Raw genomic sequence first — 27720 nt, 5'->3', positions numbered from 1 at the left:
TGACATTGTGCATGAAAAAAATGTACACATATACAATTATTCCTCTTACCTTATATTATAATTTAGAAAAAACTATGGAAAACTAAAGCATTAGAAAGAAGAAAAGAATCTTATAATTCATAAGCCATATCATCCCAAAAATTATACATCAATGTTAACACTAATTTGCCCCAGAGACATGCACTGGCTCCCAGAACTACAAGAGGTACAAAACTAAGTGATTCAGGCAGAATGTGGTGGAGATGAGAAATTCAGGATTTGTTACTGTTATAATGGAAATGTGGCAGACTCACATGCTTCTCACAGCCATTCTCCTAACACAAATAAAACACTAGTGGAGCAAGTAGGCTTTGACTTTTAGTCACAGTTTAGTGTTTTAAGTTGTTTTAGTGTTTAACTAACTATATCCAGAAAAGCAGCATTCAAATTATCATTGTGAATTGCCCCTGCTTGATGAAGGTCTGGTATTGAGTTATAGTATCTGGTTACGGTATCTGAAAAATTTCTTTCAGAAAAAAGATCACAGATATGTTTATTATTTAAATAATTGTAATGGCTAGAATTATATTAATTAAACATTTATGTAACAAATGTTTATCTTCATATAACCCTGTAAATAAAGCAACATGATTTAGGTTCTTAAAAAGAAAATTACAACTGTACCTTACAACCTTCACAAGCATGTACTCCGTAATGGTAGCCTGAGGCTTTATCCCCACAAATTCTACATTCAATGTTTAATGCTCCACTGGGTGATTCATCTATGCTACCTGGAGCTGTGGCAAAATTAATGGATGAAGGACTGGATGCTGGTGAAAGGGTGTCTAAAAGAAAAAGGAACACTTCATAAATACTATACTATCAAGATTGATACCATTTCTATACTAAATCCACACAAAAATGAGCTTATTCTAAAAAATAATCATGAGTTAATAATAGTCATTAAGTGAAGTAATAATTTGGCCATAAGTGTTTGAAAAATAATTAATATTTATAACAACAGTACAAACACACACAACACACAGGGTGTACCCCGCTAATTTTGATGAAACATACAATGTCAACAAACAAAAAGCCTTACCAAAGTAACCCTGATAACAAGAACAGAAGGGTGATAATGGCTCTTGAGGATTCAATAAATATGCACCACAAAATAAGAGAAAAACCAAGCTTTTCCAGGTTTTCCCAAGTTTCATTTTTTACCTTGATTTTTTTCAATGTTTCTCAATTTGATGTAAACATGAAGGTTTTTTATCCCACAACTTAAAATAAGTAACTACAAAGTACTGAATTAATACTTCTTTTAAATCAAGGAAGTTTTCTTAACCATAAAACCCCACATATACCACCTTCACAAATAACAATTTTGAAACTGAAAAGCAGTATTCAACATGTACTTACTGCTCAAGACAAATAGTAGAAAATATAAAAATAAAAAAACCCAACACAATGGAATAGAATCCCTCATGACTTCAAGTTTGTATCACAATATCTGTTCAGCCTGTCACTTGCTCTTTCCAGAAAGGTTACTAACGGCTCATCTTGCTCTTACATCTTCCATCTCTTGTGCCATAGGGTTGAGCATCAGATCTATTGCTATGCTATGACAAGAGACATATTCCCAGCTCATGCTGAGTTACACTTAAGATACACTTAAAGTGCCCTTGACTTTTGAAGAGCTACTCGTAGTTTTAAATGATGAGGCCTACAAAGCAGTTACACAACTTCTCTAAGGAATTTTCTCCAGTGAAAGCATGCTCCTGCACATCAGTAGAAAGGCAAAACAGCTACTAGAAGGAAGGTAAGAAGTCTGCTTCTAAAATAATCCAGCAACAGAAGCCTTGCTCAGATATTTTACCTTTTGATTATAATGGGAAAAGCATTTCTGAATTGTTGTACAATGAAATAAACTCTCCAGACCTTTTACTACTAGATGAACATGTTACAAAACTAACATATTCCAACCGTAATTATTTCAATTAATATTTCCACCTTATTTGAGGAAAATACTTTCTGAGGCCAGAATTTCTTTTATCTTCCATCTTGCAACTCGCACCACAAGACTTTAGCAAATTAATGGGCGTGTTATTTTAACAGAAAGATTAAGAAACGCTCATGAATGTAGGTCAGCAAGTATGTTAGAAAAAACCTTGGCATCAAGCTCAGTCTGCACTGCCAGCACTGCCAAGCCCACAGGCATCGAAGTCATCAAGAGCTGCCTAAAACCCAGGATTTTTTTTTTTTTTTTTTAAAGTGTGATTCTCATTTCTTTTTACTTGCCTTGTGGAATTTGAGCCTTAAAAATTTATTTTCCATCTTCTCTAAACAGCAAAACTAGAACGTTGTGCAATGAACACTGAATACTCAAATTAGAAGGTGACAGTAGAAGCTATTGTAGGACTTGTACACATATACACACAAATAATTAAAAAAAAAAATCACGTCTCAGAGTGCTATGTTATAAACCTAGCATATAATAACTTCTGTAGAAGGCATCTCTCTCATGTGAAGGTCAGCAACCAAAAGGGACCCAGATCATACTTCTACAAACATTCCTTTGGAAAATAGTGCCAAGAGGCAGGTCTCCCTTCTCCCTTCAAAAGTCACACTATTCATTTCAACCACTTTAGCCCAGAGGCACACCTCAGTTGTATTAGTGCAGTTTTTGTAAAGAAATATAGTGATCACAGCCTGGGAATCAATTTAAAGTGAGAAACTCCCAAAACAAAACATAATGTAAACCAACCAGAAAGCTAATCATAAACTCCTTAAAATTGTTCTACTGCTAAAAGATTTGTAAAACCACCGTTTCAAAAGGAATACCTTACAGACATTATTGCAGTGTCCCATACCACTCCAATGATTTCCATTTTGATCTCTCAAAGCAAGCCTCTCACAAAGACCTTATGTAACGTATTAGCACTCTGAGCCTGTTACTTTAACCAGTGTAGAAGTTGCTCTTGAGAGGAGGAGAAAACAGCATGTTCAAAACATCAGTACACTAAAATATACTGGGATTCTAGGTGAGCTTTTAAGGGTTCGATTATAAGTTCTTGGCAAACACTTCACAATACTTTTCAAATATATGTGATTTGAAAAATCTTTTAAAAAATGGGGAATTCCTTTAGTGCAATATTGTGACTTCCTATATGCTACAATACATAGTAACTCCTTTGCTAGTAATAGTGATTTTTAAGAGTTATTTTGAAAAAGGTCTTGATACTAATAATTTAAACCAGCGTTACAGTAATTTTTAAGTGACATTTATCTAATTATTTAACTTTTGCCCTATTTTAAGACCATACTATAATCAGCTTATATATTTCTAAGTGTCACTTAGTCATAAACAACAATTATTGCATTAAAATAGTTTTTGATTTCTATCACTACATATTTATAAAATAAAGTTTTATGGGCAACCAAAACTCTCTTACCTGTTATAACTGATCCATCAGATCCCGGACCATTTCCCAGTGACTGGAACTCTGTTAAACTTAAAGCTCCAGAGCTATCATCACCTAGAGACTGAGAGATGTCTTGAATGTTCTCCATATCTTGTAGGAACTCTCCAGATAACGGGCTGCCTATATCATCCTCCTCCAAGGGAGTAAGGGGATAGAGCTGGTTTTCAGTGTCCACCATTTTGATCGAGTAGAGCAGTCACTTAAACTTCTTTACACTGGTGAAAGAATAATTTTTAAGAAATCCTGTGTTTACAATATCAGAATTTTTTAAAAATATTTGAATCAGTTACAGCATACTGAATACATGAATTCTAATCCAATAGTGAAATATCATACACCATTTTTTTGCTCCAGAAGCTTTATGCAACATGAATCATCAACAGAAGAGAGAATAAAAACCATCTCCAAAATACTTCAATATGAATTAAAGTTATGACAAGATCAATATGTAGATTATTGTTTTCTCTCCTTTGCTGATAAAATTTACATATTGTGTTTCTATAGCAGGCATTATGCAATTCCCACCAGAATTTATAGAAAAATAACAAATATCGATATCCATACATATTACGTTTGAGCAGTCTTGGCTCACCTTATCTAACAGCTTTTAGATATGTTGATTTGGTCCTCAGTTCTCATCTTTTAAAAATTTTTTCAATAGGTCATGACACTGCAGAGAACAAAATACTGTCTCATACTAAATTGTTGTAGAAATGGGCCAAACTAATACTTTTTGACCTACTTTGGTCAAAGAACACCTTCAGCATGACTGCTACAGCATATACAATCTAATATAATTCCTAGAATTAGTCTTATGTCCTACAATGAAGTTTAAGTTGCCTTCAAAACTAGCCACCAGGGTCATCAACTTTGAGTAACACCACAGCTTCCTAAGAAAACGTCGCAAATTTTAATTCTTCTATTGACTTGTTGGGTAAGGAATTAGTAAACGTACTGCCTAACGTTACTACTGCTGCATAAATATACTTCTGCTAAAAGAAACTCATCTTTTACACCAAGTAACTGATACTTGTGTTATGCTCTGTATGCGTACAAACACCTACTGCTGCAGAGTCCCGTCCACGCAATGAATACGCAGGGGCAGAGTTAGAGAAGCTCTGACTGTTACTGTGGTTACTGCTCAACGCCGGCTTTTGCAAAGAACACGTGTTCACTGCAGTTTATTGTGAAGCTTGAAACTGCCAATAACCGGCTATATGGGGATATACAAATGCTGATTTTACAATAAAAGTGCTATGTTATGATAAAAAAAAAACCCAAACTCTTCCTTGATGTTATTTCAAGTTTCAAATACCAACTAGTTTGATTCCTATGACACTAAATATTTTGTATTAATAAATCAATCCTTTTCTTTGATAATGTGTGACAGATTCATCCCATGAAAATCAGGCATTTATTCTGTAGGAAAAAAAAAAAAATTTTTTTTGTCTATGTAATTGACCAAAAGAGTACAGTTAAAAGTAATACAAAGTTCTGACTACTGCTTTACATCCTAATGACAAAAGACAGCCATCACTTGTATTGAGTTATATTAAAAACACTTCAAAATGTTTTCAAGCAAGTTATCCACAATCAAGCCTCTTATACCCAGGCTGATAGCAAGCCTGCCTTCACTAATATTTGCATAACTTTACAAGGTATTACACAGATGTAACTGAAGGCAGAATGAGCTACTCTAAAGAAGCCTACAAGTTATGCTTGTAACAACCTTCAGTGCATATACACTTTCTAAATTATTTGTTTTTCAGGTTTACTTCCTGCTCTTTCATGAAAAACCATATATATCACTCCTACAGCGTTTTCCAATGTTTTCATTACATGACTGTAAGGCAAAACAAACAGTTTAAAAAAATACATCTGTATTACATAAGGCTTTCTATTCCACAATTTGCATCCTTCCAGCCAATCAATGTCATTTAAAGTATATACATTAGACTTGGCAAAACTTGCCTTTGATTTTCAGAGTACCCAAACTGTGATACCAAATGGCTCTAGTGGTACATCCCACATACCCATTATTCATTTTTAGACAAGTGAACAGATGTAAAAGTGTTAACCCCTCGGGTACAGGGGAAGATTGAAATTGTAGTGAAATCAAACTCTGATGATTAGAACAAACCAGTATGTTTTATATATCCCTGGGCAATTTATTACTGCTTTGTGTATTGTTGTGCCAGTTTTTGAAAGAAACTATGTTGAGGCTAAAAAAAAAGTTTACTCGAACAGTGTCTAGTTAGATTCTCTTTCCTGCAATTCATGAAAATAATAGTTCCAGTATTTAGCTTGTGACACAATTTTTTCCAACCCAGATACCACTGTGGAGCAAAGATACAGATTTCCCCCCGCCCCCCCCCAGCCTACCATATACCTGGAAGAATAGAACCAAAGGAGTAGCAGACACAAACACACAGCAAAATCCAGAGCTTTTACTCATTTTACTTAGTTCACAGGCTAAAATGGGGTTCTTTATATGAAAGTAAACACTGAAGATTTCAGGATCTGTCCAGCATAACTGAGATGGTAAAGTTTTCAGAAGGTTCATTGTATTTTGGCTATTAAAACCATGCCAAATATAACAGTCAGTTCTGAATGCTGAAGACTGAAAGGAATCACAAATTATAAGAATTCTATCTCTAAACAGCTGATGTTATAAACCAAATGAGATAGAATTCCACTGTCCCTTCTTCAGCAGGAAAAAAACCCAGATGCTGTCACTATTACAAATTTGCCATCCTACTACAAGGACCCTTAGTAAAGATCATCTGCCCAATTTCTTTGGAACAGGATAATTTTAACTAGAAAAGGAAAATATGTTTTACATCACATGGTATAGAGCAAATAGGAGTATCTAGGAGACTAAGAATGTGAATTTATCCACAATTTCTAACACCAGTTACAGACAACAGGTACGTTACTGTTGATTTTACTTGGACGTGTCACATTGCTAATCTATCGCTATGCACAGCTTGGCTGTATTTAAAAATAACTGTCAAATTAAGTTATCCAATTTAATACATTAAATACTCATTAGCACATTGTGCCAGATTGCCAAGCAATATAAGAGTTTTCATGTACATCTCAACTTCTTTCTGAAGGGATCAGTTGGAAGGCTGGTGCAGCTTTTAAGAGCATCCAAGCAATACTGATTATGATGCTTAATTATTTTACAGTGTAACAGAACATTATATTGGAAAACTGAAACTGAGTAACTTCTTTCCCATAGAGGATTGAAGCATAATTGCTATCAATTATAGTCCCTACAAAAGTTCCATAATCTGACACTATTTAGTAAAATAAATTCCAGTTGTCACTTCCTTTTAAAGCTCAACAGTTGTCCTGTCTCCAAGAACCACCTTCATTTCTCTTATAAATCCTACCTGCTTGGATTCTGACAAAATATTAAGATATATCTACATTTGATACTCAGAAGCCTGTCAGCAGACACAAAATAGAAATTAAAAAGATTGTAACATACATGACCATAGTTACTGAAGAAAAGAAATAATCAGAAATTATATGAATGAATACCCTAAATAAAAGACTACTAAAAAAAATAATTACCCCAATGCTTTAGGAATGTATGGTCACACACCAAAGGAAAACAGAACAGATTATTGTAGATCATCTGACAAAGATTTTGTTGCTAAACCATCTGCATGTATTCAGGAGAACGCTTCCAATACCATGAAGACTCAGGATGCAGAGGAATTTTGCAGATGCAGAGTGCCTTACAAAACAGTACTTTCACAAAGTAGGAAAGACAAAGAATCAACTGCAAACATTTCTGGTTAACATCATCTGTTATTCTCTGCCAATACTTTCAATCTTGAACACCTTTGTACAATTTCTCTGTTGAGGCAGCATGAAGCAGCTCAGTAACACTTGGAACTCACTGCTATTTGCTGTCAGTTATCTAAGAGAGTCCAAAATGTTACATTGTGCACCTGATATCCCTGATACAACTGGAAGATAATATGCTCCAGTTGAGAAATGAGAAATCCCTTTTATGTATTTTATTTCTGAAATATCCCTGTGACATGGCTATTTTGTGGTGAGGGAAAAAGAGTAAAGAAATCTTGACGTACATTGCTTTTGTAATGATATTTGACAATAACAACAACTGTTCTCCAGCAATCCAAAGGAGACTTCCAAATTTGCCTCCCTAAGGAGCCATCAACAAAAAAAAAAAAAGGAAAGCAAAGGCAGAGCCTATGATTGGCACTGCTCCTCCAGCGTGCTCTTCATGAAGTTGTCCCAAGGTAAAAGAGTTGTTCATGGCACAGAAACATTATATTCCCCTGCAGATATGTTGCACGAGCACTCTGCCCCAGGATAGCCGGGGAGGTCCCAGGAGGTACTAGACTCCTTGTACCCAACGTTACTTCAAGTTCCCTACTGAATCACGTACAACTCTCCAAGTACAACTTCTTCATCCAGCACAAGTATCTTTAAAAGATTAAGTGAACACTGAAGTCTACCTTGAAATAAAATAGGCATCATTCGACAGGAAAGCAAAGGAAAGGCTTGATAGCTGAACTCTGAACGTGGCAACAGCTCTTTCGGCAGCGTGCCTGCTACTGCCCGAATTGCACCACGCTTTTCCACATTTACAGTATTTAAAATTCATCAGTCTTTTTAGCTGAATTTATTTGAGAACAACCTAACAGCTAGTGAAACATAAATGAAGTGCTTATTGTTTTAACTATTAAATTACATACCCTTTTGTACTTTCAAACGCTCCTAGCAAATTACAGCTGCTTAATCATTATGGCTCTTGTCATTGATTAACTAGCTACCTTAACGAGCATAGCCATTACATAACCCTTTCTGCATGCTGTCAAAATATACTAATATTTTCATTACTGAAAAAGTTATAATTAATTTTTTATAAGCACAGAAAAACGTCTAGTATTCATGTAATAAACTGTTTGCCTTCTGTCTTCTCTGCCTTTTGTGCATGTTTACACATGCATATGCTTTCATTGGCAGGTTTTACTTAATATGCATTGATCCTTGCTTGTATGAAAATAAAGCTTCTAAAATAAAAAGGGTAATGAGTATGAAGTTCATTTAAGTAATATTCACAGAGAGTATTTTGCTTTACAAAAAAGCTGTGCATGTTACAACAGTAGATGTGGTAGCTGCAGCATGATGATTCCACTCAAGCAGCTGCGTATGTCAACATTTCTTCTTACTCTTAAGACTTCAGAAAAATTTTGTGCCACAAAGACATTGGCAGAGGATTTTCACAGTTTCCTGTACGATATTTTAGTCTCCGTACCCCCTTTCCTACACTCACAAACACACACAAAGTACACTGAAAACACGAGAGTATGACATAGAAAAATAAAACACAGTTTCATGTAATTATAGTTTTAAGGATAAACAGGTTTTACTCGTGCTCTCTCACAGCCTGTTATCTCTGAAATTAGTCCTCTTTTCCCACCACCACACTGCAAATACCCAATGAGTAACTTACCTACAAACCTGAAACAAGTTCTAAAGAAATCGCAGTCAGAATATCAAAGAAAAAAACCTAATCATGCAGCAGTCAGTTATTTGCTTCATTTTTGAAAAGGGATGGTGGGAGACTAAACCCCTGGCCCTTCCACACTTAATACTTGCCACAGTAGGGATAATCCCTGTAAGGAAACAGGTCTGTGAGATACAAAGGTCTCTGAGAAGCAGTACCAAAGTCTGGATTTACTGTATAAACAAATTGATCGTGTAAAGGGCTTGCTTGCAAATACCAAGGTTAAAGTTGAAACAATCATTACCTCCAGGTCACTCTGAGAATGTTGTGGCTGAACACAGCACATTTAAAACTACTGAGTGCAGATACTTTTCTAAAAGTTAGGTGAACAGGAAAAGCCTGAAATATTTAATCTACAGGATATTTCCAATATCCCAGTTCAACACACAAAAACCAACTGAGAATAAAAATAATCGAAAATAAGATTTGGCACCTAAAATATGAAATCCAGTTTCTTATCTGGGAAAGGATGCATCCTGTCACATTTGATTCAGTTTTCATACTTTGTAATCTTATTTTATATTTTACAAAGTATTAAGAATTTAAGGCAAAGAATTTGCTATGCATGAGATGAAAAATTTTCATGAGCCATCTCTTCACCAAGATTGCCAGCTACACCCCCACAAAAAAAAACCCAGAAAAACTTTGTATTTTTCTCCATCTACACAGTTATACTCCAAGACCTTATGCAACTTATAAGCATCCTTGCCTTTAAAACAAATCAAAATTCACATACCCTAATTTTGAAAAATGATATGAAAATTGCAAAGTTAAGCTCTTAAAAGTTAGATAATGAAAAATTCTATGCAACCTTGATTATGCTATCTTATTTTTTTATCCACTATGGTAGAATTTACATATATACTGCACAATGTTCTTCTTTCCCCAGATCACTCCCTTTATAATTGGGCAGTGCATTAAACCGAAGTGGAACTACACAGCCTGTAAAACAACCTGGTCTGTATTAGTCTGCAGCAGGAAAAGAGCTGTTAATTTATTGGTTGACCAAAAAGGAAGAACATTCTTTGCCTAAGCAAAAAGAGAGAAAAGACAATCCTCATTCTCTGAGCTGTAAGTACTTGCAGAGCTGGAGGAACACTACAGAGTTTCTTAAAGAAAGAATACAGCCACAGAGGCAAGTCTGTTGGCTTCAGAAAGTGGGGACCATGATGGTTTTAGCTTTCCTCACCTGAACACGCTTCTCTAATTGCATCAGAAGATGCAGTGATAACACACTTCTACATCTCACAAGAAAAGCGTTGATAAAGCTCTGAAACCCTGCAAATATTTTGCTGATAGATATTAAAAGTGGCAAAAACAATATGGGATTTTTTTTTTTATTATTCAGCCAAACCCAAGCAGAACTTACTGAGCCAGGCAGCAGCATTCCTTTGGTCCCAGGATTTTCCGTCCCATTGGATTTTAAAAGACATGATCCAAAAAGAGAGAGGAAAGCCAAGATTTTCTTATGGAAAAGAAACAATTTTTATCAACTTTTCCATACAAGTAATTAACCAACACCATAAGCAAGTACTTTTAAAGATGGGACTAAACCAGATGAATACCATGCTGTACACAGAAGTCAGAAGTCAGATGATGTGCACAAGAGCAGGTCAGGCACAAACAGAACCGTGTGAGCAACTATGTACGTTACACCAAGCAGACATATTCCTCAACTAGATGTACTCTTGTCAGACCATCAGGAGCACATATGATTCCTCTGTCCTGCAGCACCAGCTCCTATTAGCCCACCACGAGTCAAAGAAAATGTAACGATAAGGCCAACGTCGCTTATTTAGGCAAAGTGTTGAGATTTTAAAGTTAAGCTTATTTTGTGGCGGATGCAAAACAGATGTTTTCCAGCTACGTAGAAAGGTATAATGATGTTGTCAGAAACTCTTGTATCATGCAATATATATAGAATTTGGCATGCAGGTTCCCACTAGTTCAACAAAAATCTCAGTTCTTAGAATGTCACTGTTTTGTTAGTTGTTATTTTTACTTTGAAAAAAATAAGGACAGTACTTAATAAAGTTATAAAATATCACTTACAAGCCAGTGTTACAAATCCACACTTCTCCTGGTGCAAACCACTTTCAAAGTAAGAACATATGTGAGGAGATACTAACATAAGCAACACCTGTCATGTGGCAAGAAGAGTATTTACCAACAGTAAAACATAACATCAGGGTACAAATTCTGAAGAGAAAACATGGGTTGTCAAGAGGAGGTAGCCATACTAAACATGAAAGATTCCTTACATATTGCTAAAGTGCAAAACAGCCATAATGCAGAATCTGCATTAATAGAAATTTAAGGCTCTAGGTTTAACATTTATGTCCCTCCCAAGCAAAAATCTAAAACCTCAATCTGTAAAAACACTCAGTTAAAGGCAAGACATACAAAGTCATCTTGGATTGCTAGACAAAATGCTACCATATCTCCTTATGAAAGGGAACTTTGACTTGCTTATAACTGCAGTATATACAAAACCACAGTTAAAAATTGAGCATTTGCACCAATATCACCACCTACAGAGACCAAAAAGCACAAAATACTTATTGAAATGGCTGCTCAGCTATGAAAGTTTGGGCAAACCCTACACAGAAAAAGACAGCAAAAAAAAGCAACTAATCAGCCAAGGAAAGGGGGGGGGGGGAAGCACAGACTGAAAAAATACAGAGAACAATGACATAATCACTAACAGTCACTATTCAACTACTTTGCAGTTACTAAGCCAGCTTCAATCCCTGTTGGCATCTCCCTGTAGCTTCTTTCCAAGATTTAGTGGCACAGGGTAGAAGCTACTTCATGGGTCCTGCCTCTCTGGAGTCTCATTGCCTAGAATATATAGAAGAAAGATAAATGTCTCTGAGCAGGGCCACTCATCCCCCTTTTAAATGCAACATTTCTGCTTTAAAACCATTCAGCTGCTTTCTATACCTTCGTGATTATATATCCACTATTTCCTCCAATGTTTGCTTTCAATTGTGTAACACATTTATTAGACTCTTAACTAGTTCTAAAAAAACTGTTTGTTTTGCCAAGATTGCTGTTCAAGACAGCAACAAAACTATTCAGGAGGTAATTAAACTATTTATTCCAAATATCATACCCTCTCACACAACAGATGCTATTACTAATGGAGAAATAAGTTACAAAGCAGAAATTAATTTTCAGCAAGCAGACATAACAGGGGTATTCATCTCACCTAATGTCAAGCTTATATGTCTGGGTTGAGCAGGACTCAGCAGACTTTCCAGAGCCATGACTGATCTTTGAGGCCATGATTACAAATTAAAAAGCAGTAGTTTTTGATCAGATCACTTCCCTGATCCAGTTCACTGGAAAGTTTTACAAATATTTGTGCTGGTTCAATGGAGGGAGCAGAAATAAGCGATTGAGGAGAGGGATACATGTAGGACAGGACCAACAAATACATGTGTATGTGCAGCCTGAATCCCCTCTGAAAAATCCAATGATTTTACAGGCTGGACCTGTAAACCAGGCCCTTGCATTGCCTGAAGTAAAGCAGCCACGTCTCCTAAATCTCTGATGAGAGCTGAAAACCGCTCTACAGATCAGACAGCATCTCTCTTAAATTAAGTGGTATCATCTTTTGACAGGGCCATGGAACTGTCATATAGGCCTGGGAGATCATGCACATCCCACTGTTATTCATCATTCTTCCAGCAGTAAAACTCCCACAGAAATCCAGTAAATGGAAGATACAGACATTCACTCTGAGTTGAAACAATATACTCCAATAAATAAAATAATCATTCCAGTGCTGGAAACTCAAATTGAGCGTAGAATCTAGCTCAAAGAAAGACTTCAGCTGCTTGGAAAGAATCCTAACATCAAATGGCTTTCTAATGGGAAATGTGAAATTCAACAAGCTTCTCAAGAACTTGGTAACTAGGAACTCCGTTGAGAACACTTTACATTTACACACATGACTTTTACACTGACTTTACATTAGACCAGAAAATATATTTCATGATATTTGATCCACAACATTAGGCTAGTTAACCTCTAGCAGACAAAGCTCAACTTAAGATGTAAAGAATTACCACGGTTTAGGTTATCAGTGCAATGAGATCTGAAGCCCATCTTTAAATTAGCCACCACTAACCCCTCTAACAACAGGAGCCAGAATTGACTTCATCAGCAATGGGACATAAAGGTTTTGCAACCTTTGCCTTCAGGCTCCAGAGACAAGACTCACAGGTCTATCACCTCAAGTTTACATCTATCTGAAGAATGCTTGTTTTCTTCCTCAGAAATGGACATCAGAAGCATCAAATGTGACATTACTCAAATGCGCAGCAACATCCTGATGATAAAACAAAAATCTATTTTTCCTACCTCACTTCTGTAAAGAGTGGAGATTGGGTTGTTGCTTGAACTAACGTCAAGCTCAAATAGATTCAAGTGTGCACAGAATACCAATATGACATTGGGATTTTTTGGTTTGCTTTTTTCTCCTCTAAATGTGAGTTTTCCTATCCAAAAAGTGAACACTTCTGTGGTTTCTGTAATTGGGAATAGCAAGACCTGCATTTCTTTCTAGTGCAAGCTGAACTGAAGCTGAAGTCAGAAGTACCTATGTGTCAAAGTAAAGCTTTCCGATCTCTCTTTTAAATCTATGTCTGCTGAATCCTTTAAATTCTTGTAAGAGTTGACCAATCAGGACTTCAGTATCAGTCAATAGTAATATTAGTTAACAAACTACAAAATAGGATTATTGGTAACCTATAATGTTCTCTTTCACTTTACTATTTTCTTTTTTGGGTGGGTTCTTTTCTCTGTTGGGTTTTTTTGGAGGTTTTGGGTTGTTTGGTTTGGGTTTTGTTTGGTTTTTTTTTAAACTACACTATAATCCAGTCTGATGTCTAGATGATTCCTGACTCTAAACCAAGCAAGCACTCTCAAAGACTTAAATGGAAAACTTTGTGTTAAAGTCTTTAGTCTTGCTTCAACTTTTATTTGTCAAGATGCCTAGAAATCCCCCAAAACTGGCAACTTGTCATTTTTTTTTCTTTCTCTATTTATCCTGACTCTGCTTCCACTTTTATAGTGAATAATGAGCTCTGACACATGGTTCAGAATTGACTACAAGCTTAATCTATAGAATAAGCATACTTTTATTAACATGACAATCAAAAAGTCAGCCTCAACAACAGTATGAGTAAGGTTTATTCAATTTATTACATTAGTTATTAATGCATGTAAAGCAAATATTCAGACTGGAGTTAATAATATCCAGTATTTTTGAGGCATGACCAATGAAGCAAGTATGTTTTATTAACAAGAGATTCAAAAGAATAATAGGAATTTTCTTTTCCTGCAAGAAACTACGCCATGGCAACATCTTAGTAACCACTATGTTATAGAGTACTCTGTGTTCTCTGGTATGTGCTCTCTTTCAAGTTCAAATACAGTTCCACAAGCACTACTTACAGCTCACCACAGTTTCCAATAACCCCACTTCACTGTTATATATACCTTTATGTTTGCAACACCCTCTCCCTTTTTCTTTCCCTCTCTCCAAAAAAACTCCAGGTTTTACTCTTTACCCAATGCGTCTCAATGTCAATATCTCTTCAAGTCACTGTTATTCCACTCAAATTATTCCATACTTGAGCAGGATTCAAATGACTACACATGTTAATCATGGCATAGAAATTTGTGCTTCAAACTTCACAGATTCTACGTCATAACAACACCTTGTAGGTAATGAAGCTAAAAGAATATAGTGTTTAGCACACAGATGCTTTGTGTGTTTGCCAAACCTTTACATGTGAAGACCTCAACTACTGAGAAACAAAGCTTTGATGCATCAGTTAAGAGGCTGTTGTCTTTGCATGTACATTAAAAGCTAGGAGTTGATTTATGATTGACATTTGAACCAATGCAAGGTCACATTCGGACAAACATGACATTTATGTATTTGCTATTTGATCCAAGACCCAAGGTCACGTTCACACAAATGTGTCATCTGAGTATTTGCTATATTTTTATTACCATGTTAATGAACTCAAAGCTCTCTTACTTTCCCCATGTGTCCCAAAACTCCTTACCCAGTTATTTAGAAGTTGTTTTTGGGGGGGTTTTTTGTTGTGTTTTTTTTTTTTTTAATTTTTTTTAAAGTTCTGCAACACTCTACAAATGTCTGACAAGTTAATTACATAAGCCAAGATTTTGAATTGATTAACAGATAGTTTAGGGATATCTTGACTTCAGAAATTGGTGCTCAGATTAAGGCTAAATCTGGTTGCATGGTATGCCCAGAATTAAGAGCATTTCAAAAAAGGAACAAACCAAAAATCCCACAAAAACTATGTTTTATGAACTGCATGCACATATGAGATGTCCTAAACCATTATTCTTTTTTTTTTTCCCCAAAATATAATATGTAACAATAAGTTTGAGTGGTGAAGTCAAAGTTGATTCCAATGTGTACAGCATTTACAAACAGCCTACACATCTGTCCTAACATGCTACTCACTGGAAACTAGATCCTCAAGACTAAATTGGAATGTTGCAATTGTTTCCTTACACATGTGACCACAGCATCTCAGATTATGCAAAGTGACTTCTCAACAATTTTCCAACTAGACCCTGATATTCTCCAGGGACTTCATTTGTTGAAGGATAAAGGTATCTGAGGGTAAAAGGCAAATACAAATTGCATTTTAGTGTGATGACTAAGTGATTATCTCCAATATAATCAATTCTTGAAGTAAATAAAATGTAAACCCCTTGCTAAGTCTCCTGCAGAGTACATTTTCACTACACGTGGTAAAACTAAGTTTCAGAGGGTAACAATTAGAGACATCTGTGCAACTAATATTGTCAATTAAAATTATAATCTAATATATACAGAGGGAGTGCCAGGCAAAATTTTTGGCCATTTTCCATTAAACATATTGACTGTGCTATTACATAAGCCTCTATAACTCAGAAGTTTTACCTGCTCACGTGCTTGTTAAAAACAAAAAAACCCCAAAAATGACCCCAGCACAATATACATGACTGTTTTATCCAGAGAGACATTATAACTTTTACAAGCAAAGCTGTCTAGTAACTCTTACTAACAAATGTGAGATTTTAAACATACTGTATTTATGAAAAAAACCCCAAACCCTATTGCCAGTAACTTACAGACTCAAGCAAAGACTTTGGTGCTGTACTTTCTAAAACTCTGATAATATTCCAATATATCTTTAGGGATCATGCATGTGCATGGATACCTTAAAATGTGTTCTTATAAACTAGAATATAAAAATCCCTTTTGTTTTATATCCACAGACATTTATGTGTGATAGCAATTGCTATATATTATCAGTAATTCCTTATTGGCAGGACTGGTAGTAACATACTCTTTAGAACTTACAATCCTTGCTGTGTTATAAATAAAAATACCTGCCATAAGTTTACATTTATAGTAAAATGAAGGATAAGAAATAGTTAACTACTAATCTTTTGTTCTGTATTTATTATTGCTGTATGATTTCAGCCTTGCTTACTCTTTGACAGAAGGGGAAAGGAATGTTCCTGTGACATAAATACTTCAACTGAATACAACCTAATTCAAAGCCACATGTTATATATAATAATATATTATTACTCTGCTATATAATCTAATATTTTATGGATACCAAGTAGTTTTGAGTTTGTTGACTGGTAATGAAATTTTTGAAGTTGTACATAATTTTGTGAGTTTAAACAACGTGATACAAACTTGAGAGCATCAAGTTGTGGCACTACACAAATTTGAAACGTAGAATCCGTATTGGTTTTTACTATTATCAGCATTAAAACACTGGGAAAAGGGCAACTTTGGGGAGAAGAAATAAAAAAGCTTTAACTTCTATTGATTTGCTCCCAAAGACGTAAATTTTCCGTACTGTTGTCACCCCACATTACCCTACCACGTCTCCCTGCTCTTTCCCCTTCTCACTACAGTTCCCCCTCCCCACACAGCGTCCCTGAACTACTGACTATGCAAACAGCAAACATGCTGTAGCTGGTTCAGAGCTACATGTTGCAACCGGCTTGCTAGTGCTCCTCTGCTGATTGGCAATCAACAGGCCAAACAGAACAGATAATTGTTGAATTCATATTGCATCACTCCCTCAGTACGGTCAATAGTGTGTTTTCCTTTCTTCTTTCCAGTTACCAACTTTCATAAAAATTACAGAACTTTAATGACTTTGCAACCACTACTCCTCTGTCAAATTTGACAAGACTTGCAGGTTCCAAGTTATTGGGTGGAGAGAGAACAGCAGACCACACTGCATATACCTGACTTTCTTAGGTAACTAGACTAAAAAAAAAAAAAAAAAAGAGATGAGAAAACAATCTTGAAAACAGTTTTCAGTATAGCAGTTTTGGAGTATAACTCTCTTCCAAGATAGATCTGGACTTTTGCCCCCGTTTCAGGATTTGCTTTGTATTTACTAAGGTTTGTAGAACACACAAACAGTACAATGGGTACCCGAAGTTATGTCAGCACTTTGAGTATTCCACAATTTTCCAGGGTCCCTCACTTTGCCTCCTAATTGCATACTTTATTAAGAAAAAGATAATTGGCTGTCCTTGAAATAATGGTTAAATATTCACTTTGGCTGAGGATTTCTGACCTGTGGGCAAAAAAATACTAGTTCTTACAGACATCTTAATGGCAACAGTCTTCCTGAATAAAGAGCTATTGTTTTGGAACAATACTTTTAATCTAAAAAGAGACAAAAGAAAAGAAGTCTTAAATTAAAATGACTTAATGCAAGAAGTTGAAGGATGGTTTGGACTTTTTAGCATATTGATTTAAGATTGGGAAAAGCTTCACTTGAATCTTACCTGCCCTGCAACCATAACCTCGGCCTTGCAATCCCCCTTTGTTAGAACGCCTAGTCAGACACAACTTCCCCACCTGGCAAACTCCCAGATTTTGCCACCCCGATCTCATTACACAGGCCCTTCTCAAAACAATCAGAATTAAAAAACCCCACAAATTTTCATCTGGATCTGTTACTACAATAGCTCCCCTCCTTATGCTCAGCATTCCTTTAAAAGGAACATGAAGCTTCTTAGTTTTCTCTTTTCCTTTACAGCTTAAACTTCCACATTTAAGTTTGGTCTCCTTGTTTTGGCTTGGGACAAAAGTCCAGTTACTTTGCTATCTGATGCTGCAACTTTTGCTTCGAAGATCAACAACAAAAAACATCTTTCTGCTTCACGTATACCTCCTTTTCAGTCTCCAGCATTCTCCCCATCCCTAAATCTCAGGTTTCAGCTTTGGCTTTACCCTGGCACACTCAGCTTCAATACTCTTTCAGCTGTCTTACCCCCCTCTTTCATAAGCCATGTCAACCCACCCTCAAATCACCTCCTTCATCCCCTCGGGTCCTCTAGTCTTCTATCTCCGCTCCTCTAGTATCTGCACAGCTGCACTCTTCTCACCATCTGCAACCCCTCACATGATTCATCACCAAACATAACAGACCATGATTATTCACTATTTGAAAAGCTACAGTGGAATTTACATCTGTTTCTGGAAGAGATTCAAGAAGCCTGAATTCGCCTTCTTTGCAGAGAACACCACCACTGTGTATTTTCGGTGGGTTTATTTCACTGATAAACTTTATTCCCCTGTGCAGACATAATAACAAGACATATTTGATAACCTAAATTCAGCTTAACAGGATTTATATCCTATAAAAGAGAATGACCCTCAGACAAGGTGTTACAGATTTAGGCCCCTTCTGCTTGCAAGTGTCTTTTTGAAAATCAGTTGAGTAATCCCAATGGGCTAATTTTCATACTCTTCTACCAGGAGACAAAAATCTAATGTCTTCTATAAACAGCACATGGAGTTGCATAATTTACTTATTCTTCAGTGTACTACAATTTTACTCATTACTTCAAAGTACTTTTACAGGCTCTTGTTGCTCAGCGTTGTGGTTTAAACCTGGCCAGCAGCCAAACACCACGCAGCCGCTCGCCCAGCCTCTCCCACCCCTGGGGAATAGGGAGAGCATTGGAGGGATAAGGAGAGTCGTAGGTTGAGATAAAAAATTTAATAGTGGAAATAAAATAAAATTAAAATAATAATAATAATAGTAACAATAGAAAATACAAACAGGTAATGCACAGTGTGATTGCTCACCACCCGCTGAGCGATGCCCAGCCCATTCCCAGCTAGTGATCCCAAAGAGAGAATCCTGAAACCACCATCCCAAAAACCCGAACGGAACTTCCTGAACAACCTTTATCTATATACTGAGTGTGACGTTAGATGATATGGAATATTCCATTGGCCAACTTGGGTCCGTTGTTTTGGCTCTGCTCCCCCCCAGCTTCTTGCATACCTGCGCGCTAGCAGGGCACGAGAAGCTGAAAAGTCTTTCTTAGCAACCACTGCAAACATCGGTACGTTATCAACATTCTTCTCGTATCAAATCCCATCCTGAATCCAAAACACAGCACTATTGTAGCTACTAAGAAGGAAGGAAAAAAAACCCCAACAATTAGCTCTATCCCAGCTGAAACCAGGACACTCAGCTATTACATTTAAATAAATAAATCTAAAAATAAACTAACTTTGATTTAATGACATGCCACAACTCAGTGTACCCAGAGTGGAATGTGAAACAGAATTCTTTCCCTTTTTGCTGTTGTTGGGCTTTTTGTTAAGAAAAAGGCTTGCAGTTTTGCCCTGGTAATTTAGGAATTCCTACCTTAAAAAGCTTTTCTTTGTGATCAACGTATCACACAAAAACAAAGTTTACACTGAATTAGCATTGCTGACAGGAGTCCTGGCAACAGGTATGAATGCCATGAATCTACATTTTTTGGCAAACGGACATCAAGTACTTGTACTTCCAAGCTACTGACACGTCAGATAGAGGATATACTTGGGACACATGACTTCACAGTTCTAAATCAGGTCACTTGCTGCACTATAGAGATCACAAGCCTCACAGTCCTGCACGATCCAAAAATGTCAAAATAGAACCAATTATTTTCCTGGCATCTAAGCTCTCTGCTCATCCTTCTTATGACATGAAGGGTGGCTACTTAGCAGTTTAACAGCCCTATGTTAACAGCAGTATCACCGTTGCTGCCTGCCTGCCACCCCGTTCCTCTTCCTCACTTCTTTTAACTAAAGAAGCACCTCAATGACAGAAAGGTAGAAGAAAAGTGACAGTTCAATGAAAGAGCCAGGATAAGAAAACCTGGTTAAAAAAATCATATAGGTAATTTCATCTACTAGTTTTAATTTACTTTGGAAGGCATTTCAGCTGACTGAATCAGCCTTTGAAAAAGCAGTTACGAGGACACAGCCCTCACAGCCCCTTGCAGAGCCAAACTGAAGTTGCTGGTTGCAAAATAAAGTTACGTTAACGGTACAGTTAGACAAGCCAGCTTAAGTAATGGAATAGCTCCCTGACATCAAAAGGGTATCCCTTCCGTAGCTCCCTGACATTGTCAGCCCTGCACCTTCTCTCTCTCTCTTCTTCATTTCCAGCCACACAGCTCCATCCTGCCTGTGCTCTCGCCCTTGCCTGACCTCTCTGGCCACATCTGTGATAGTAAATAAACCAGGGCCAGAGCACAGGCTGAAGCCATGCTGTTAGCCTCCTCTCTGACACCATTTTGGCCGGTACCAACTTGGCACTCTCCCAGACAAACGCGCAGGCAGGGTTAAGGGGACAGCAAATGCAGAGCTAACTGCTCTCCGCCAGCAGGCTGGATGCAACCACGCTGTTTCAGGAGGAAGACTGTTAGGTGTGTGCAAGCTTGCCACTTTGTTCTGGGTCCAGAAAGCAGTCCCTGGTGTGTTTTATTCCCTAGTATAGACAAACGATTCAGCTCATGTAGCCGGGAGAAATGTAACACAGGAAAAAGAGCTAGAGATAGCTGAACAGACTCACTAAGGGGCAGCAAAAAGGAAGGACAGAAACACATGGGTGGTAGCAAAAGAAAAAAGCATGAAGGGGAAGCCTGACTGATCTTTAACGACAGTTGCTAACTCAGGCCATGCTGTGTAAACCACTGTAAGCCTCATATTTGCAGAGCTGTCAGGAACAACAGAGAGAGGGGATGTCCAATTCTATTTTTTTTTTCATATTTACATGTTCATTCGTATACACACCCCCCACACACATAGAAGAGGAATAAAACAAATGACAGCTGCAAACTGAAAAATTCTATATTCTTAAAGGATAATCACTATTACACTTCCACGGGATTTATAATCTTGAGAAAATGCAACTCCTTGTAAATTTGGTTAGAATTATGGCATCTCAATACGCTGAAAATCAGGTGCCCAAAACATACATTTAAGTTGAACGTTTGACAGCTGTTTGAAAATATTAGCCTATTTATGTACAGTTACATCTCTATGGAAACACAGTACACAAGATGTACAGCTGCTGCTTTTTACAAAAGCCATATCCTGTGCTGCTTGCCTGTTACACATATACTAAAGCTGCTACCTGATTTGCTTCTAATCAGACTGGCCTACTTAACTGCACACAACAGTCTTTTGTCCTGAGGTGGATAAGAATAAATAAAATTTATATAAATATATATATATAAAGAATTAAATTCAGAGTTAAAAAAACAGTTGAAATTTCTTATGTGCTCTTCTCTGTGGGGAGCCCTGTGGGATACGAATAAACACATTACATCATTTTTAAATTCCACATATATACAGCGTAACAACGTAAGTCTAACTTATGCTCACAGAGCAAAATTTCCAACAACCAAATGGTCATAAATGACCACAGATAGAACATCCTCCTGTTTACACAGCTCTCTTACAGTGAAACTGCATCCATCTAGCATCTTACACTGACAAAAAAAACACTCAAAATCACTCCAAACTGAATGTTTACCTACAGACTAAGAAAAAAAGATTTGAAAAACCACACTTAACCATTTTCAGCTTCACTGAGTACACTTCAGTGTCCAATATTCCATGCGTACCTGCATTGGCTAGTTTTTAAAATTATTCTTAGGACTCCTAACCTTCATCTAGAATCTAGTTCTAGCCTCCAACAGAAACATAATTTTTATGCTAGCAATGCATAGTTCTTGTAATCTTCCCCCGAAAATTGTCTACAGGCCAACAATACTCACTACGACCTGGGAGCTGAAATTAATTTTGTTTTATTTTAACATTAGAGTGAGTGAATTCATCAGCCATTGTAATGGAGCATTCATCAGCCCTATTGTAAAGAATGCCATGAAGCACTGCCTGCTAATAAATCCAGGAGTCTCTTGACACAACACCCACCACCTCCCTCTTCCTCCCCCTCAAATCCAAATTGTTCCATATTCTACTTTTCAGCCTTACTACTCCGGGGAACATTTTCCATCCAAGTTGGATAAAGACGCTTGAAGGTTTTGTTTTGTTTAATCTGAGCCTGCACCATGACTCCAGTGCCATGTACTTTATAACATTCCTGCTGAAGCAGTAACACTAACAGGACGCTCGGAAACGTCAACAGTAATTCAAGTCTTCACTTTCAAGTAGATTTTTGCAAATACACAGAAGTTCTTCTTACCATCTGAACATTCACATTCTGGTTTGAATTCAGTGTTTTCTTCTGTGAATTGTTGTATTAACCATTTCCAGTAAATAATTATTTAAAAACAAAACAGGCACATAGCACTCGTATTTGTGTAACAAAAATTAATGGCAATACAAGCCTATACGCAGATAATAGAATTTACTCAGCATCACTGTGCTGGATGCATGGATACACACAAGAAGACACTAAGCCCTGCCTCCAAACCTTCATCATAGGCTGTAAAATAGTTTCAAATGATCCATTCTTTTGTTCAATCTAAATAACACTAGGACAGATTGCGGTATCATTTTTCCATGCAAAATACAAACTCTAAACTATTCACAACAATAAATGCTCTCAGCTCCAGGATATTATACACTCATCTATGAGTAAGAGGTTACTCAACCAGCAGTTAATTTGCACACCAAACAGCAGCTCTGGTTTCCTTTTACATACTTATCAACAAACTGAAAACAGACTAATGAGATACGAAAATATGAAATACAAAAATATTGGACTAACTCACTTTCACATGTATTTCAGCTGCCTGGAAACTAATGCCAAAGAATCTTACAACTTCAGTAGCTGCTAACTACTCTGAGTTCCTCAAGGCAGACACATCTCTGAACAAGTTTATTTTACTATTTAGAAAGATTAAGTGAATAATTTCTTAGTTTATACATTTTAAAAAAATGATAGTATATCAGCATTTCTAGAAATGGGTAGATTTGCAAGCATTTGGCAAATTACCTATCTCATACTATTAGCATTTCCACAGCTATGAGACAACTTGAATTTAAAACAATACATTTAGATAAATATAGTACCACAGAACAAACTATGCTGTTTAGTAGTTCTCATCTTTCAATCTCCAAAGTAAAAAAAAAAATTCTACAGTTTATGCTTACACAGTACTTTAAAACACAGCAAACAACCACGCAAACCAGTCATGTAACAACTCAAGGCTCAATCAGGATTAGAATACCAATGGATTCTATTTTATAATTTGTATTAATCTGTGCACGAGAAGCCCTTCAGTGGACACAGAAACTGTACTTCCTAGATAAAGACACATGCAATGTACTTATAAATAAATATTGTTTCATAAGCAGAAACTACGACAACTGGTATGAGGAAGTGGAATCAGATTTGGCAGCATCTCAATGCCACATGCAATCTGGTCATACAACAATCTCCTCATATCAACTTAATGTTTGTAAAACATGCCAAATATCACACTCTTTAAGATTGAGAGATTTTAGTTTTATTTTGAGGACAGTGATGATTTAGAGCCTAACCTTACTGGTTAAGTACTTTTTCATTCAGTGAATATTCAACATTCTACTTCCTAAAAAGTTGTTCAATATTTAGAGATACTGAGTGCTCCGCTTCTAAAATATTAAGAATTCAGAATTCTGCTGAATAATACCTTTATACAACTTTTACACAGAAGTCTAACACAGCAATAGATACCACAACATGAGGAAATTTTACTTACTCTGTTCTCCTGATTGTTCTACTACTTTCCATTTATCAACTATTTGTTGGCATCGCTTGCTCAGATTTCTTTCCTTGTCAGCTGACTATACATTAATCACTCTTTACAGAAATTCTACCTCAAATATTTTTTCTTTTCTAGCTGTTCAAAAACAATGCCAAGAGAGCTCCCAGTCCACGTTATGTACTCACCACTTCATGCAGCATCTTGCAAGGCTGAAACAGAACTTGTTTTCTGGAATCTGTTTCCTTTCCATTTCATGTGCACCTTGGTGGTAACAAGTGGCTCTCCATTAATAAAAAGCTGCTGACATTCTTTCTTAAAAAAAGGAAAAAAAAGTCAACAAAAATTCCCAAAGCTTACTATTCTAGCTTTATATTGATAGCATGTAATATAATGGAGTTTTACACTTCTTTACGCTTCTTCAGAAGAAAAATACTACCATTTCGCTTGGGCTAAAATTGTTTTTTAAATGACTGAGGCTTTTAATACAACACCTATTTTTACAGCAGGACTACACTGACATCTAGTTAACTAAGGTATATGACCAGCATATCCCAGTATCATTCTGCTTTTTCTTCTTTGTACTAGAAAAATTCTAAAGCACTCAACTAAGACCACTACGGTGAAAGCCTTGTGCTATTTTAATTATCTGTTATAAAGCAAAATACTCTTAATCATAAAGAGCATTCTCACAGACATTCAGGTCTTTATGTGGACAAACTGTTAGAGTAGTTATGGGTTCCAAGGTGCACACACACACACCCCCTGCACGATGTCTTTGCAATTGGCCTTTTAAGTACCACGCACGCCCCAAAGGTAGAGATTTTACTTTCATATACTTTATAAGCCCTGTTAAAAAAAAAAAGCCTACATAGCTATGAAAATAAACAATGGTTTGATTGACTCCTCCGTCCACTCAACTAAAAACCAAACAAAGATTCAGAGAGATTTTGCAAAAACAGTCAGATTAAATTAAAAATGTTAAAATTCCAAAATGCTGTAAGAAAATATGTTTGTACTTTTATTAAATATGAATTCAACTTCATTTATTTTCCGAGACAAGCATGGTGTTCTTTTTTCCCCTTGCAACAAATATGCCATGTGCAAGAGAAACAGAACTCAGAATTCAAATCTCAGTAGGTAAGCTAAAGCAAAGAGAAAAATGGCACTATTTGCAATTTTGAAGTAAGAGCTTCTTCTGAAAAAACACTAAGAAATTTTACATTGCCTTCTTTGAGCACTTTGGGTCAACAGTGAGCACTGTAATCTATTTTCTAGAACAAGATGAATAACCTAGGCCATGTATCCCACTCTCCTGTAGGACATTATCTTCTCTACTATTTTTATAACACTCAACACATAAAATATTAAAAGCATAATGATACAAAATCACAACCCCTTCTCCATGGTCTAAAATTCATAATGCCCTTTAAGAAAACTACATTATTGAGGGATATGGATAGAAAATGAAGACATTAAAGAACCACTGAAGAGCAAGTGAGAAAACCACAAGGTTTTCAGGACATACGAGTTTGTAATAGGTAGTCAAAACTCCCTATGCCACCTGACCGTAGAGGATGACAGTCAATACAAGGCATCAGCAGACTGATAAGAACTCTTTTTTGGACTATGGCAAGTATTCCTTCCAAACATGGGAAAAGAAAGGGAGCATGCTGGCTACACAGTTCTACAATCCTCTGATAAGGTCTGCGCACGCTCTCATCCTTCTGAAGCGCGACATTGCACTACTTGAATCCCCAAAGTTGCCACTAAAAGTAACTAAGACCCCATGTCTGCTTAGCTCTTGCCAAATAACAAAGGTTATGATAGTGGTTTAGCCTGGAGCAGACTTGTGACCACATCACATGAACCACAACTGCCATCAGTTTCAGCATGAGACCAGGTATACTCAACATCAAGTCAGTGATTCAGAATTTATATAGGAAACACTTTTATTAGCTTATCAGTTTTGCTACCTGCAAAGACGGCGTTAATTTTCAACCCCATAATCAGTATTAGATGCCAGTAAGTCTGCACGTTTCATAATACACACACAGTCTGAGTAAAACCTTCCTTCTCAACAAAACTTACGTGACTTTACTTGTGCAGCACTACTAAGCCATCCAAATGCCACCAAAGTGCCAAACATCATTATTCCAGATAATCCTGTCTGACGAATCCTGTACTCATACTCCTTCTATCAAGAGAGCTTAAGAACAGCTACTCATGTCAGTGAGGCTGGGCTAATCTTAATATGAATACAAGGCAATACCTTTTAGTGCTCCTTTCCATTACTTTTTGAATGCTATCTTCTTCACTCACTTTTCAGAAAGCAAATGGACAGCCCCATGGGGATAATCAAGACCATGTTTTTCTCATGAAATCACAACCACAAATACAGGGCGGGGGTGTGTGTGTGTTTCACTGACCCAACTCCTCACTCCAAGGATACAGGACTCTTCTCTGACCAACCGACTGGTAAAAGCACAACCTGCCTGCCCGAGCCAAACCAGTAAAGGTAACCTCCAAGCACATATTTTCTGCCAAGCACCCGAATTAATTTCTCAAACCAGGTTACAGACAACTCAAACGTGCTGCAAGTAAGATGCATGACAGCTGCAAACCACCACCTTATATGACAGGATATTGTCTTTTCCTCTGTTCCCCACCCACCACCCCCCTCCCCAGCACCCTGAAGTCTCCCCACAAAGTTCCCAAGGCCGCTCTTTACCTACAAACACCGGCCTCCACCGGAGCCGGCTCTCGCTCGTCCTTTAGCCCCTCGGACCCGGGGCGGGTCCCCGCACGGCGGGCAGCTGGCGAGAAGCCCCAGAGCAGCAGCAGGAGGAGAAGGAACAGCTAAAGCATCTCCCCGGGCCCGCTAACTCCTTCTCTTCGCCTTTACCACCGCCGGAGTTCCGCGGAGGGCTTCAAAAGGCGGCGACGAGATAAATAAATAATTAAATGAGGAAAAAAAACCCCAAAACAACCACAACAACGAAAAGAGAGGGGAAGGAGGGTTAAAAAAAGGACAGGTCATTAGCAAAACCGCTCCCGTGTTAGCAAGGCGGGGCGTCACCCCGCCGTGCCCCCCCTCAGCCGGGGTACAGGCAGCGCAGGGGGCGGGGGGGGGGGGGGCGCCCCTCAGGCAATACCGTGCATTACTGCCGGCCCGCTCGCAACCCTCTCGCCGCCAGCCTCGGCCACGGGCAACAGCCGCTGTCAGCCCGGCGGGGTGTAGCGGGGAGGAGGAGGAGGGAAGGGCGGGTGTAGGTAGGAGGGTTGAAATACCCCGGTCCTGCGCCTGACTGACGCGGGGCGGCAGGGTGACAGGTACCGGAAGTGAGGTCGTGGCACACACCTCCCGCCACGGCCGCGCGTGATTGGCTGGGCGGGGAGAGTCCTCCGCGGGCCGGGCGCAGTGCGGGGGCGCGCGCGCGCCCGGCCTCATCACCCCCCCCTCCATCCCCTCCCCGTCTCCTAGTCCGCGGAGGGAGCCCTGGCGCGGGGGCGGGGGGGGAGGAAAGACTGAGGCGCCGAGATTTTCCGTCAAGGGCGAACACAGCTCCGCCGGGCTGCTGGCGGGGGGGCAAAGTCTGCGTTCGCCTCCCCCCCGGC

General features: G+C 37.7%; 1 protein-coding gene across 5 annotated transcripts in view; it reads right to left on the bottom strand.

Moving 5' to 3' along the window:
• The window catches only part of PPARA (peroxisome proliferator activated receptor alpha), a 43666-nt gene extending 16277 nt beyond the window's left edge, over positions 1-27389 (bottom strand). Inside the window, exons 1-5 of one of the 5 annotated variants that reach the window (XM_074825634.1) lie at positions 27258-27389; positions 26834-27030; positions 24291-24417; positions 3435-3679; positions 664-824 (exon numbers count right to left, since the gene is read on the bottom strand). In XM_074825634.1, the coding sequence (XP_074681735.1) occupies positions 664-824; positions 3435-3642 (369 nt within the window). In that variant the 5' untranslated portion in view covers positions 3643-3679; positions 24291-24417; positions 26834-27030; positions 27258-27389. Of the gene's footprint in view, positions 1-663; positions 825-3434; positions 3680-10387; positions 10405-24290; positions 24418-26833 lie in introns of those variants that run through there. The other 4 variants (XM_074825636.1, XM_074825633.1, XM_074825635.1 and 1 more) reach the window with 4 other exon arrangements.
• Positions 27390-27720: the final 331 nt, after the last annotated feature.

This window comes from Strix aluco, chromosome 5 (assembly GCF_031877795.1).
Source record: "Strix aluco isolate bStrAlu1 chromosome 5, bStrAlu1.hap1, whole genome shotgun sequence".
In the NCBI taxonomy this organism is placed as follows: domain Eukaryota; kingdom Metazoa; phylum Chordata; class Aves; order Strigiformes; family Strigidae; genus Strix; species Strix aluco.
Note: the sequence above shows the minus strand (reverse complement) of the source record. Positions and strands in the feature narration are given on the sequence as shown.